This window comes from Helianthus annuus, chromosome 15 (assembly GCF_002127325.2).
Source record: "Helianthus annuus cultivar XRQ/B chromosome 15, HanXRQr2.0-SUNRISE, whole genome shotgun sequence".
Taxonomy (NCBI): Eukaryota; Viridiplantae; Streptophyta; class Magnoliopsida; order Asterales; family Asteraceae; genus Helianthus; species Helianthus annuus.
This window is the reverse complement of record NC_035447.2, coordinates 56,714,618-56,724,632: the sequence shown is the minus strand read 5'-3', so window position 1 is coordinate 56,724,632 and position 10,015 is coordinate 56,714,618. Positions and strand designations below refer to the sequence as shown.

The 10,015-nt window shown below is 34.1% G+C and overlaps 1 protein-coding gene across 3 annotated transcripts; it reads right to left on the bottom strand.

The window, feature by feature from the left end:
- Positions 1-5,434: 5,434 nt before the first annotated feature.
- Positions 5,435-9,261, bottom strand: LOC110911680. Of its 3 annotated transcripts, none has more exons than XM_022156301.2 (4): positions 8,437-9,261; positions 6,276-6,386; positions 6,010-6,175; positions 5,435-5,912 (listed from the first exon to the last, which is right to left on the bottom strand). In XM_022156301.2, exons 2-4 carry the CDS (start codon positions 6,377-6,379, stop codon positions 5,508-5,510), a joined length of 675 nt encoding a protein of 224 aa, XP_022011993.1. In that variant the 5' UTR covers positions 6,380-6,386; positions 8,437-9,261; the 3' UTR covers positions 5,435-5,507. The 3 variants fall into 3 exon arrangements, with proteins under 3 accessions (XP_022011993.1, XP_022011994.1, XP_022011995.1); XM_022156302.2 differs by having other exon boundaries at positions 6,276-6,383; XM_022156303.2 differs by having other exon boundaries at positions 8,451-9,261.
- Between the last annotated feature and the right edge of the window lie 754 nt (positions 9,262-10,015).

Here is a 10,015-nt window from a genome sequence, read left to right as displayed (position 1 = left end):
ATGACCATTTTGCCCCTGCGGAAAAGGACAAAATAGCAGGATCTTATAAGACAAATATGACCTGATTTCATTTTTTGGACCAAAATGGCAATAAAACTGAAACCACAGGGACCCAGATGCAAAAGATTTGAGTTTTGGACTAAAATGACAAAAGTGACCAAACCACAGGGACCAAAATGGCAGTTTACTCAACTTTTTAAGTGTAAACAAAAACTTTTTAAATTCACGATGAAAACTTTATCCATATTCGTATATTTATACTAAAAACAACTAATTTTTCTATCTCTTTTTCAATTAAATAATATTTTTATATCTTTATCATTACTTTTTCTTTCTCCATCACTTATAAACATTTCTAAAATTATTAAAAAAATTATAAGGTTTTCTCTCCAGATATTTTTCCCATATATTTACAAATGAACAGTAACATTCTCATATATTTTTTTCCCATATATTTTCTCTCTCCTTCAATTACAACCACTCAAAAACATAAGACTCCAATGCTAACTGCACCCTTAGGCGTCTTAGCTGCCTAATCAGCTGCCACGTCATATCCTTACAAATCCTTAAAAACCCACAACTTCATCTCCCATTTTTTCTTTAATTTTACTTACTTAAATTATTGAAATGGATTTTAATAATTAAATGATTAGATAATTAAATGAATTAATAAAGCGCCTGGGGTTATTAAGAAGCTGGAATCATTGGTTAAGAAATTTTTATGGGGAAGTGGTACAAATGTTAAAAAAAAATGCATTGGTTGTCATGGGACAAGGTCACTCGTTCCAAAAGTGAAGATGGGTTGGGTGTTAGTGAACTAGAAGCTTGTAATAATGCTTTTTTGTTGAAATGGTTATGGCGGTACCGTATTGAAGAAAAGGCGTTATGGAGGAAGGTTATTAAGGCGATTCACGGTTCTAGGCGAAGGTGGGATCCAGTTGCTTGTAATAAAGGTATTACGGGTACTTGGAGCAGGTTGGTTAATGTTGCTAGTAAAATAAAAATTGCTGATGTGGTTTTTAATAATATGATTAGGGGGAAGTTGGTAATGGCTCGCAAATCAGGTTGTGGGTTGATCCTTGGATATCGTCGGTTCCTCTCAAAAGTTTGTTCCCTTCTCTGTTTCGTTTGGAGGTGAACAAATGGTGTTTAGTGGCAGATCTGTTGGGGACTGGGAGTCACGATGGTGTCGTTTCGTGGGATTGGTCTTCATATCCGACGTCCGAGGACCAGTTAAGAGAGTTAGTTGAATGTCAGAGAATGATCGCGGATGTTCGTTTATCGGTAAAGGTCGATACGTGGAAATGGAATGATGGTTCGAATGATGTTTTTTCGTTGCTTTGATCAAAAAATGGTTGAAAAGTGGCGAATCTTCCAATACAGGTAACAAATTTTTTTGGTGTAAGTGGGTCCCAAATAAATGTAACATCTTCATGTTGAGGGCAGTGCTAGATCGTATTCCTAGTAAAGTGGTTCTAAGTAGGAGGAATATTGATGTGGGGAATACTTTGTGTCTTTTCTGTGGAGATTATGAAGAGGCGACAGATCATATATTTTCGGCTTGTGGATTTTCTTGTGGTGTTTGGCATGGTGTTGCGTCTTGGTGTGGGATTCCAAATCCATACCTTTTTGTAGTTAGCGATGTATTGGAATTACATAATCATTGGGCAACAAATAATGTGAAGAAAAAGATCATGTATGGTATTGGCATAATTACATGTTGGAGGCTATGGAAAGCAAGGAATGAGTTGTTGTTTTCTTCTAAGAGAAGGAGTGTGGTCGAGATTGTATCCGATATTAAAGCTTTTGGTTTTTTGTGGTATAGGAATAGATCAAAGTCGAGTTATGTAGATTGGAAAGGATGGTGTAATTTTGACCTTATGTAAGTTTGTTTTGGTTTGGGGCGTGCTTGTCTCCATCTTGGAGATAAGTCATCCTTGGTGTTTTTAATGAAGTTAGCTTTTCAAAAAAAAAAATGAAACCTGTTAAAAAAATTCTCTTATTTTAGAAGTTTAAGTTTTAAAGGTTGTTAACTCTTAATGGTAAATAAATGTATGCCTTTAAATGAGAAGTTAGTAAAATAGTTTAATTCTTCTTGAATAAATGTTAGTAAGAATAAGTATAAAATAAAGAAATTAGCACACTAACCAAAACAAATGAAGCCTTTGCAGAAGGATTTTTCTTTCGAATATACCAAAATCAAATGTTCTCTAATGGGCCCTTAAGCAAGGATTTATTCCAAGTCATCTTGGATGGGATTATGGATCTTCCATTGGAGATAGTCTAACAACCATTCCTTATAAGACCACCCGTAGTGGGGGGTTTTTGGCATTTTCCCCAAAAAAACGCCCCAACGCCTGTAAACCGCCCCTGGGCGTTTTTTTCAAAAAAAGGTCCGGAGCGTGCTTTTTTAAACGCCTTTGTTCTATTTGTTTGGCCAATGACCGTTGGCAACGGTCCAAAAGTAACGGCTACTTTATTTATTTTTTTATTTAAATTTTATATATATACTAACCTTTTACACCCCATTTTATACAAACCAAAACCAAAACCTTCACATACAACCTCAAACTACAAATCATTTCTATAAAAAATGGATTCCCCAACTTTCTCTCGTCCGTTGCAAGTTTTTATTACAAAGAGTTTTTAGTGGATGAGGATGACTCGACCGATGAGGAGGTCGAGCAACAATGGAACACTGAGTGAAGAATGCACATGAAATGCGGTTTGAAGCCGCACATAGTGCGTTAGCGGTTGATTTGGTTTTATCGTGAACAAGGAGGAGACGACGAGTGATTTTTTAGTGACATTGAATTTTTTTTTATTTAAATTATGACATTGTATTTTTTGTATTTAAATTATGAGTTTTAAATTAATATATCAAAATTAAATAATGTTTAAACTTAAATAAAAAATAATAATTAGGTAATGATGATGGGAGCTTTAAACCATTGCATGGAAGTTAAAAGGAGGGGCTTTAAAGCCCCCCTATGACGTGGCGTCTAGGTGGATCTGACGTGGTGTGATAAAGCCTCTAGGGGCTTTATATCACACCCTCCAGCCTTAGTGTTGGTGATGGCGGTAGTTGATTGTTGAAGTTAGTTGGAGACGGTGGTAGTTGGCGGTGGTGGTGTTTGGTATTGGAAGGATGAGTATGTTTGTTTGACGGAGGGTTCTGCACTATGTGTGGTGACATAGAAAAACGAAAATGAACTGGAATGACAAATTTGGAATTGCTCTGCGTATGTATGGTGACTAAAGATAACAAAAATGAATTGGCACTTGAAAACAAAAATCAATTTTAACTTTTGAAATAATAATAAGTTATTAAAAAATTGAAAAATATGACCAAATTTTGCTTTTTGATGAAAATGTCAACAAAATTGAAATCACAAGGACTCAGATTCAAAAGTTTTGAGTTTTGAACTAAAGTAACAAAAATGATCAAACCGAATCAATTTGGCGGTTTACTCTTTTATTAAACTAGGTTAGAACCTCGTGTATTACACGGGTTGAATAAATGTAATTTTATATATTAAATAATAAAAAGTTATATTTTTATGAACCTCGTATATTATACGGGTTAAATAAATGTAATTTTATATATCAAATAATAAAAAAAGTTATATCTTTAAAAACCATGTGTATTACACAGATTAAATAAATGTAATTTTGCATACTAAATGATAAAAGTGTCGTTTCTTCAAAACCCGTGTATAATCGGGTTGAATAAATCTACCAAATAATAAAAAATTACATCCTTAAAAACCTCGTATATTACACGTATTGAATAGATTAAAAAAAGTTATATATTTAAAAACCATGTGTATTACACAATTTAAATAAATGGAATTTTGTATATTAAATACTAAAAACGTCGTATCTTTAAAAAACTCATGTATAGTCGGGTTGAAAAATCTACCAAATAATAAAAAAATTATATTCTTAAAAAACCCCGTGTATTACACATATTGAATAGATCTAGAAAAGAGTTATATCTTTAAAAACCATGTGTATTACACAGATTAAATAAATGTAATTTTGTATATTAAATACTAAAAACGTCGTATCTTTAAAACCCGTGTATAGTCGGGATGAAAAATCTACCAAATAATAAAAAATTATATTCTTAAAAACCCCGTGTATTACACGTGTTTAATAAATCTAATTTTACATAGCAAATGATAAAAAGTTATATCTTTAAAAACTTCGTGTATTACACGGTTTATATAAATGTAACTTTGTATAGTAAATAAAAAAAATTATATTTTTAAAAACCCCGCATTTTTCACGAGTTGAATAAATATAATAAAAAAGTTATATTTTTAATAAATTAGGATAACATTTAATATTAATTTATTATTTATATATTTAATATAAGATAAGTAGGAAATAGAGGTATTTGTTTTAAAAATACATTAAATTAACAATTTAGATTTGAGGATAATATTTTATTAAAGTATGATAAGATTTAATATTAATTCATTATTTATTTATTTAGTTAATATAAGATAAGTATAGATTTAAGGATACCTTCAATGAATGGCACGTGTCCAAAAGTTGGTTTCTTTTATTATACTAGATAGATTTTATTTTCAAAGCATACATACATTATACATACTACACAATTAAATTTTATTTTCAAAATAAAATCGAAGACACAAACAAAATAAAATCGAAGACACAAAAGTAGGAGATAAGTTTTATTAGTTGCTAAACCTCAAAAGTTCCAACCATCTACCTTCAATTCTCGCTGAATCAATCATGTCATACACACACACATGAATCAGAACTTTTTCATTTTTTTTTGTATCTTAATACTCTAAAATTCCAAATCACAACAAAATATGATGCAAATGTTACATACCAAACGAGAGAACTCAACCCAAAAGACTAGTCTAGTGAGTGAGAGAGCTATTTGGTATATAAACCCCACATCAGTTGCCCATACAACCAATGTGGGACAAGTCTCATACCTTGCAATGGTATTAGTCCATAACAGCAAATTACGTAATTATTAGGGTGAACGGTATGGTAGCGGGGACTTGATCGGGGAGGGGGGTTGCCGAGCAGTGATGGGGATGCCAGTCCTGGTTCGGTGATCGGGGAGGAGTTTAATAGGTGAGTATACACCAATGCGGGGAAGAGGAGGGAAAGAGGAGAGAGGGGGGGTTTAATGGTGGGTTCCAACCCTTTTCAACCAATCACATTTTTTTTAAATTCTTTACCACTCTCCATGTGTTTAACCATTGCCAGTGATTGAGTGCAAAATTGAGAGTGGAATGAGGATTTGACATGGCATGATATTATTGGCTAGAGAATAACTCAAACACTCAACTAGTGATTGACCACTCCCTCCACCCTTATAATTATTTATAAACTATAAAACTTATTGTGTGTTTGTCTTTCAACTTTAACTAGAAGAGTTTGTAAATAACAAACATGCTGCTGCTAACAACACTTATTCATATATTGTTATTATTATTGATACAAGTCCCATCCAGAACTCAAACAGGTGGTCTGGATGGAAAGAGTTGATCAAATATCACAAGCACTTTCTTTCGCTCTTCACGCACTTGATAACTTTGTTTAGCGGGGATAGTGGTGCTCTGAACTGGAGGAAGACACCTACGACGATGTTCTTGAAGTAATTTAGCCATTTCAGAACACATAATGTAGATAGCATCAAGGATACCGAATCTACGAGCCACTTTGTATCCAACAAACGAGAGCACATAGTTGACCAAGTGGTCATACATCTTTACCAAATCTGCATAGCTACCATGGAGGATAAATGATCTCACAATCGAATGGTAATCTAGAAGCCCACTATATGAAACCCTTGAATGAAGTGCATCTTGATTGCTTACTACTATCAACTGCTTGAACCACTCGTCATTATATAAGAGCGCCTGCAAAACAAAACAAAACAACAAGACACGACACATTATTGTGGATGAGTAAATTTGACCCGCTTTGATTGTATAGATGTGGGTCCTACATTATTACCTTCGCGAAAATGTTCTTGGCAGCCTGATTTCCAACTTGGGTACACACGCAAAGGAGGTCTTTGGGGTGACGGTGCATAGAAAAGTTCTCAGTCAAAGTCAAACGATGAAAGTTGACTTCCCTTAGGATGTGTGCTCTCTCTGTAATTTTTTTAAAGAGCTGGCAACTGGAGAAAGTTTGCAATGAACTCATTAACTAAAACAATCTAATCTAAGTAGCATTATAAAAAAAATAAAGAAATAAATAAATAAGCAGTGAATATTTACGTTGCGGAAATGTTTGCAATTTCGCGGACCCCGTTAGAGGAAATCGCTAACATGATGATGATCAATTCCACAACTTCAATGGGTAACTGCGTAAAGTAAACCATCTTCCTTCTTTCGGATCGGCAAGCACATGATAAACATGACAAAAGGTCATTAATTAGTACAATTCTTTTAATCTCAAATAGATGAAGAAAGACATAATATTTCCTTGAACAAAAAAAAATCAATAAATGGGAAGAAAAATTAAGATTAAGAGTTACATTTCTCTATAATTTCCATTTAACAACGAAAATCCGTTCTAAATTCTTCAATAAAATTTACAAACACTTTAAGACAACACGAACTATGTATCCATTTACAGATTAGAAAGTAAACCCTAGATTTTAAATACTTAAAAGGATTGCCATTTAAGCATAGGAAGAGAATCTAACAAGATCGTTCTATCTAGTTAAGAAAATAATTCTTATTCAATCAAAATTGATTTGAATCATAGGCAGATTTATGAAATTAGGAACCATAAATTTACCTCAAGAAATTGTTATCTCAAGTAGACGAGTAAGGTGCCAAAGCACCGCTAATTATGCTTGTGTGGATTATCTTCCTCTCAATGAAAGCAAAATCACATATGATTTATAGAGCTAACGGTGACATAACCACGTGTTCAATACCACAAATTTTACGAAAGCAGATAGCTATCATATTAAATCCATATAAAAAAACAAGAGGTTACACACGTCAGACATCAACAAACTCACCGTATGCATTGATTGATGAGTTGATTAAGGTATATGGCACTAAAATTTGTCAATTTCAGATTGGTCAAGGCAAGATTGGTCGGTCAATCGGTCCATTAATCCAATTTCCAAGAAGAAAAATAGTCAGCTTTCCAAGGTGTCCTTAATTACTAATTTTAGGTAGTTGTTGGTACAACGGTGTTGCATATATGAAATTGCATTGAAGGTTCGGATGTCTCCCTGAGGGTTAGACCTCATGACCAAGCTCTAGCGTGAGAGTAAGTCAGGGACGAGGGGTGTCTCGTCACATGCTATGTGTAAGAACCTAGAGGGGTGAATAGGGTTTTTTTAACGGCCACTTGAGGAGATATTTGTTTGAGGAACTTGTGTTTAGAAGACGATTTTGAACACGTTAAAGATAAAGAGAAATCAACACAAGGCACAGAATTTATAGTGGTTTGGATGGATGTTAAGTAACCCACCTTGTGTTTATTGCTTGATGGAGTTTATGTTTCCTTAATAAGGTCTCACTAATCAAGCTAGCGGTCAGTGGTCACCTTTACAATCTTCTCACTAATAAGGCACAATTCACCTCTTCATGTCTCCCTAAGACGGTAATGATCACCACTTCAACGTCTCACTAATGATAGTAGTAATCACTCTTACAACTTACAAATCGTCTCGTCTCACCAAGTGGGTTTTAAAAGGTGTGTTTGAGGCGCGCCTAGGCAATTCACTACTAACACCAAATTAGCTTTGCCACCCAAGTTCTAAAAGTATAGAATCGTGCCTCGAGGCATTTTCCCTTCGCCTCACAAGGTGTACGCCTTGAGGCGAACCGAGGCAGAATTAAAATATTAATAAAATAATTATATATCCTATAAAAAATAAAATACTAACCAATTTCATCATGAGATTCATCAAAAACACACATAAAAAAGACATGAAATGTTTGAAATTGACACAAAAAGTCAAAAACATCAAAACCCCCCAAGGCGCATCTTTTCTACCGTCTCAGACTCTCAGCCCTATTGGCCGCAAATACAAAATAACCCCTTGAGGCGCCGCCTCAGACTCGTTTTTGGGTGTCTCGCCTCGAGGCGCACGCCTCAGCCATTTTTTCAAACTATGTTGCCAACCAAAAAACTTTATTAATAAACTATTATGCTATTACTTCTTCTTAAGAGTTAATTAACATAACAGGTTCTATCGTTACAAACTCTGAACATCTATGATTTATTATCTTCTGAACTGTTAGGCCCTTTGCAGTTCTTTCTTTGTACTTTGATTCTTCTACACTCTCCTAGTCTCCTAATACAACTTTTTACTTGAGCAGTTTCATTTGAAGGAGAACTCAAATAATAAAGCGCAAATAAATAACAATAAACATAAACACTTGAGAGACAGAGAGTGAGAGATATAAAAACCTGAGAAAATATACTTAGGCCCGTTGCTGAATTGCAAATATTTGTGAAATCTCAAAAGTGCCACCCTTTAGCTCTCCAATATTTCCGTCATGAGCCATCTCAACTTTATTTGAATCAAGCAGTTTGTTTGTTATTCAACTTAGCACAAATAAGTCTACTAGGGCAAAATCCTTTCTTCAAACAATCCTCCATGATGACCACAGCGTTTTCAAGTTGACCATTGTTGCAAAGCCCGTTGATAATATGTTCATAAACTTGTACATCAGAAACATAACCACTTTCATCCCATATTTTCAAAAGCATACCACATTTACCAAATCGCGAGATTCGCATAAGCAGTATCTTATAAGCGTTTAACGATATCGTACACTTTGCTTGCTTATATATCATCATGGCAGCATGTGGTGGGCCGTAACTACATAACGATTCAATGATAGCGGTTATTGAGCGTAATATCCCGATCTAGCATTTCATCGAACAGTTCATGTGCATCCGCTACCCTTGGAGTTTTAAGAAAAGCAAAGATTATTGTCACATAAGTATCAATATCTGGTTCACAGTTATTCCTCAACATATACTTTAAACATTCATCAATGTCTCCAATCGATATAAAATTAAAGATCATCGCTTTGAAAATAGCAGCATTCAGCACACAGTCACACAATTTCCCTTCTTTCAAGTTCTCAAACATCTTAACCGCGTTATCGATTTGACCATTTCTCCCCAAACCCTCGAGTTTGTTGAATCTAGTGAGAAACATGATCGGAGGGTTAGGGGAGATGGTTGTTTCCGGCGGGGGTTTGGACGGAGAAGGGGTAACAACTATTTCTGAATGTATTTATGTTATATTTTTTATATATATATTACATAATACAATTTTATAAATTTATCTTTATCATAAACATATAGATAATAATATTTATTATATTTAATAAATAAAAAATATTATATTTTTTATATATAACTAAATTCTTTTAGGGGCTGTTTGGTAGCCTCTTAATGACCATTCAGATGCTACCTCTTAATGGTTTAAAACCTCTGAATGAATAAGAGGTAATCTTAAGTCTGAATGGTTAAGAGGTAACCTCTGAATGGTAAATCATCATATGTCACATTCTTCTACCTTCTCATTGGTAAAATTCTTAATGGTTCCATTAAGGGGTAGCCTCTTAATGACCATCCAGATGCTATCAAACAGCCCCTTAGTCTCATGAGTCTAATCAAACTTATATATGTAGCTCGGGCCTGGAATCTGTTATTAGAATGGGCTAAACGAGTTAGTTGGTCGACATGTTTAATTAAACAAGGTTAAACAAATCAACCAAATGCGACCCATTAAATTAAACAAGTCAACCGGACACGACTCAATTAATTAAACAGGTCAACCGAACATAACATATTTAATTCAAGGCATCACATATTTAAGGGTTAGACATGAAAACCCAAAATCTAACTACTTGTGTTGTTTTGACTTGTTTCATAAACTTCACTCCCTAGTCCAACCACTATGTATACACCTTTAAATTCCAGCTTGTTGCTTTATTGCTAGCAATAATTCATTTGCATAAGTGTTATGCTA

Bases quoted from the DNA above. Each gene is read 5' to 3' on its own strand.
- LOC110911680 (XM_022156301.2), bottom strand. From the start codon at position 6,379: ATGGTTTACTTTACGCAGTTACCCATTGAAGTTGTGGAATTGATCATC. The intron at 6,176-6,275 runs GTAAATATTCAC...AACTTTCTCCAG, and splicing joins ATTGCAAACATTTCCGCAAC to TTGCCAGCTCTTTAAAAAAA. The intron at 5,913-6,009 runs GTAATAATGTAG...TTTGTTTTGCAG, and splicing joins CCAAGAACATTTTCGCGAAG to GCGCTCTTATATAATGACGA.